At 45.6% G+C, this 4,997-nt stretch overlaps 1 protein-coding gene across 1 annotated transcript; it reads right to left on the bottom strand.

Moving 5' to 3' along the window:
- Positions 1-2,676: 2,676 nt before the first annotated feature.
- LOC306783170 (fibroblast growth factor 4A-like) lies at positions 2,677-4,805 on the bottom strand (the record flags this gene model as incomplete). The annotated part of the gene is made up of 4 exons (XM_079276709.1): positions 2,677-2,859; positions 3,037-3,140; positions 3,354-3,482; positions 4,646-4,805. The coding sequence occupies 4 exons, from the start codon at positions 4,803-4,805 to the stop codon at positions 2,677-2,679; spliced, it is 576 nt and encodes a 191-aa protein (XP_079132835.1).
- Between the last annotated feature and the right edge of the window lie 192 nt (positions 4,806-4,997).

Here is a 4,997-nt window from a genome sequence, read left to right as displayed (position 1 = left end):
GGTGCCCACTCCACTGCGCTTTGTCTAAGACCATGTCCCCTCAACTCACTATGTCCCTCTCTCTTTTCCTGTTCTTCTTCCTCTCTGTCTGCCCTTTCCTTCCCTCTCTATATCTGTCCTAATGGCTGCCCTCCTGCCTACTCTTTGGTACAAAGAGACACCTGAGCAGGTGAGTGCTGCCACTCGGTCTGGGGATCGGATGACCCTCCACCTCCCACTCTGTGGGTCGGGTTACAGACTCGTGTGTCCCTCACGTGTCCTGGGAGGCAGGCGGAGGAGGAGGGAAGCTGCTGCTCACTGCCTGGACACCATTCAGTAGCTTCACTGTCCCAACTGCCCAAATCCTGGGCAAACAAAACTAAACCTCCCTGCATGGCCACATACCATGAAGTTACATTATGTCCGAATGTAACGAATACATACACAGGTAAGTCAAATGATTGGCTGTCCTAAATACTGAAAGAAATGCAGGTATTCAGTTTGTATCATCTTGAGGAGCCAGACATGGCTTCAAGCTAAAGTAGTGACTGACTGAGTTAATACCAGTGAAGGGGCCAAAGAACTGTACGGTACTTTCTGAGAATGCAATTTGTAATGAAAGATTAAAGGACAGGAGAGCAGGAAACACAAGCTATCACAGCAGAAGTCTATTCAAGTGTGCTGGCTCATCTGTTGACCTTCCAACATCAGACATCTTTACAGGATGCATGATAAATACATTCAATTCAATGTTTCTTCGTTTCACCCCTCCCCAGGTTTGTATATCTAGAGATACAACAGACGACAATACAATGATGAATACAGATATTTTATTGACCACTGCACTGCCGACACATTCTCACTCCCGACTGGTCAGATACTGACGCTTGGTCGGTGCACCTTGACATCAGAGATGGACGCTCTAGACCCGCTCTAGAACCACGTTGGTGCGGTGGGTCACCGTCATAGCCTGTACATAAGAAGTCAATGTAGTCATAGTGACTGCGGTTTTGAAGCCATGAGTTCTGCATTTTGGCCATCGCCATCTTGGATTTGGCAGTCGCCATCTTGGTTTTTTGCAACAAGTGAACGTTAGTGACCATATTTAAATGAACATCATGCTGTATTGAAGAAGACTTGAAACTAGAGACTGAGACCATAAACTCATGTTTACAATGTTTACTGAGGTAATAAATCAAGTTGAGTCATCATCTCATAGACTTCTATACAACCAGAGGAGTCGCCCCCTGGTGGACACTAGAGAGAATTCAAGGTTGAGACACTTCCGCTTTGTCTTCACTTTCCCCAAACTGAGGTTTCTGCCCGGTCACAATATGCTCGTTACATGCATAGTGCCCTTACAAAATAAACACCTGTCTTCACAGGAAGTTTGGTTTCATCAACAAAACCACGTAGTTTAGGAAAATAGCTCCTTACAAGAGGCTTAGGTCATGACATGAACCAGCAACTCATGTGACTCACGTCACGTAACGACTCGCTGGACACGATGGTAAAAGGAATCGCGTCTGTATTGCGCCTTTTTCCGACCACTCAAAGCTCTTTAAGGACAGAAACGTTTACCGGGTGAAAGTTCTGTGTTTGTTCGAGCCATCGACGGTTCACAGTGACCAACCGTAAGTATATTTATTTTTCACTACGATCAAACGTAACTGTATAAATAACTGTCTGTTACATCTAGTCATCCAGCAACACTAACATACAGACAGTTCTTATTATTACTACAAACTATTTAGTGAGCAGTGCATCATCTGTCTCTTTAGCTGCTGAATGCTCCACTCAGTTCACCAGCTCGCTGCTAACTGCTAGCTGCTAGCTGCTAACTGCTAGCTGCTAACTGCTAGCTGCTAACTGCTAACTGCTAGCTGCTAGCTGCTAACTGCTAGCTGCTAGCTGCTAACTCTTCCTGTCTGCTGTTGATGCTGAGCAGCTCCTGTACAATGGAAACACTGCTGATCGGATCAGAGTTATTCAGCTGGAAACCGCCCAGAAAGAAGCGTTGAGAGGCTAAAGAGCTGCAGAAAGGAGGGGATGTGGTGATAGTTCTCTGTGGGTTCATCACTGTCACAATAACCTTCAACATTAGTCATTTGCACAGATATAAAAATATTGATCAGTGCAGCTCAGAGGACAGAAACAAATACGCTTGAATGGTTGAATGGGTGTTTACCGTGCTTGTGCAGTTTTGAAAATATCAGAAAAGAATACTATACATTATATGTCCCAACAGCTACTGTTTAGTGTTAGGCATGTGCATATTATTGTATTTTTTCTCAGTGTTCAATAGTAGAGTCCATGCCAACACCAGCAGCAGCCATTGTCTGCTGAGTGGCCCTCAGACTGTGGCAGGTCTTTGTGGCCCTCAGACTGTGGCAGGTCTTTGTGGCCCTCAGACTGTGGCAGGTCTTTGTGGCCCTCAGACTGTGGCAGGTCTTTGTGGCCCTCAGACTGTGGCAGGTCTTTTGCGTGGTGGCAGGATGAGTGGATGGTTGGATGGATGGTGCACATAGCTCCTGAGCTCGCTTCACTGTCCTGACATACAGCAAGTGATGCTCCAAAGAATCCCACCAATAGTGTCTCTTGAATGTGGTGCTAGTTTCAGTTCATCCATGTTGCAGTCTGGAGGCCGTTTCTATCTGTTGCTTGAATTCCTAATTGGGCCGAACTTGTGGAGCTTGATTACGATGTCCTCCGAGGTAGGAAGTGGGTGCAGGACTGGTGGCGGCCCACACTGTTGCCCTTCCTGAGCTCTCCCTTGTTGGACAGAGCCAGATAGATGCCTGGGTGAGACACGGAGGAGTAGGTGGTGTAGTGATTCTCCTCCAGGTTCTCCTTCAACAGGCAGTCATCAGAAAACTGCTCCTGGAAAAGAAAAGTCAGGAAGACATTTAATATTGTCCGATTGTGTTTTGTTTCCATGATGCAAACCGGTACTTCTTGTTCAGGTAGGAAGCTCTGTCATCAAGTCATCCTTACTGGAACACTGTTCACTCAGGTCTGAGAAAGTGCTGTGTTACTGGTGTGCAGTGGGCTCCATACCGTTCCATAGGCCAGTCCTTCTGCACTCATACAGAGGTACAAGCCACTCTTCACTCCTCTCATTCCCACCACTCCAGTTCTCATAGCAAACACGTTCAGCCAACCTCGAGGAGATGAAGAGATGAAGGGTAAAGCCATGTCTAAAGGCGTGGATGCATTTTCACATAAGAACTAAAATCAATCTCAAATATTGGCCATATCGCAAATAAAAAACTTCAAGAAGACTGCAAAAACTAACGAACATACAGAATGTAAAGAATGCAGGTTTAAAAGGTCCGTGGCATGGTGAAGGAGTCCTACAGTAGCACGGTACTCACAATGCTCAGTGGGTTCGTGGACACCTCCAACAGAGCCGCTGGGCAGAACCTGGAGATGGAAGCCAATCCCAACACGGCAGTAGAGCAGCTGCTGTTTGAGCCCTTCTCTGATTGGATGAGGATTAGAAGCTGCATTACAAAGAGATGAATGATTGTTTGGAATCCATGACGCTTATACAACTAGTCGGTCTACTGGATCATTTCATCAAGAAGGAAAAACAACAGCTGATTCATTCTCTTTAATATGTATATATATATTTCTATATATATATATAAATATCTTAACTCTAAACGTGTTATTGTCATCATTGCTCTTGTTCATACCGGATTAGAGGGAGTCCAGGTTCTGTGCAAATCCACAGAATATGAAGTCCAGCCAATGAGGCTTCAGTGGTCAAATCGAGAGATTATCTTCCAAATTTGCATTGTCTTTTGATGTCGTCTTTGTTTCACAGTCTGTCCTTGCTGAGTGGTGACAGAGGAATAAGTATACGAACATACAAATTATGGCGATCCATTTACCAAGTCTGATTTAATAGTTTTCTCTCCGTGTTTGACGTAAAAAGGTTTTGCCACAATTATCTCTCCAAATTCATTTGGTTCTAGCGGTTGAATATTTCCGTGTTTGTTGTAATACACAAGAGGCCAGGTGTTCTAAACAGGGCTACAGGCTGCAGACTAGCACTGATTAGAACACATTACCAGCCAAAAGAAAGATATAATGCTGAATAACTTGCTCACATAAATGTTTCAGTGAGCAGTAGAACATTCTTTACAGCACACATTCTGAATAGTTTTAGCTGGAAAAGCACATGTGTAAGAAATACATTGTAACATATGAAAGATCTTCTGTGACAGAGAACAATAGCAGAGCTGGCGCTCACATAGACACCACGAAGGTCAGTCATTAAACCCGGGACTTTCCTGACACGGCGTTTTGGAAACTTGAAACAAAGAAAAGCAACTAAACATTTGGGATCAATGCCTTTCAAATCAAATGGTAGATGGCAGATGGACTGTACCAGTTCTTTTCTAGTCTTCCGACCACTCAAAGCTCTTGGCTACCATGGAAGGTGCCACCTGCTCATCAGGACTAACACACTATTCACTAGTAGGCTCAGCTACGGGGTGTGAATAGTGTCTTGCCCAAGGACACTTCGACATGCAACTAGCAGAGCCGGGGATCGAACCACCGACCTTCTGTTCTCCACCCTGCGACCACAGTCGCCCAAAAGAACCTCTGGTTTCCATCTTGGGGGCAAAGCAAAAGGGTTTCCTGAGTGTTGTCTTACCTTTTCCTCTCAGCAGGACGTCCCTCATGTGCAGCTTCCAGAGGCCTCGGAGGCGAGTGCCATGGTCCTCCGGTGAAACCACTGCTTTTTGTATCTTGGCTCCTACACTAAGAATTAGGAGCAGCTGGAAGCCAGGCAGCAGCAGCAAGGAAACATTCATGATGGAAGACATCAGACCAAGCGATGATCTCCGATGGTCATGGCCCCTGAAAGTCCTGGTCCAGTGAGTGTGTCTGTCCAGCAGGTCCAGGTTGAGCCTTCTTCTTCTGTTGAACTCTGAAAACACTCGCGCTCCACTGCCTTGTCTGCTCATCCCCTCTACACACACTTCCTGCTTTTATCTCCTCAACGC

Source organism: Melanostigma gelatinosum, assembly GCF_949748355.1.
Source record: "Melanostigma gelatinosum genome assembly, chromosome: 10".
Classification (NCBI taxonomy): domain Eukaryota; kingdom Metazoa; phylum Chordata; class Actinopteri; order Perciformes; family Zoarcidae; genus Melanostigma; species Melanostigma gelatinosum.
The sequence above is the reverse complement of the archived record's forward strand: the minus strand, read 5'-3'. Positions and strand labels throughout refer to the sequence as shown.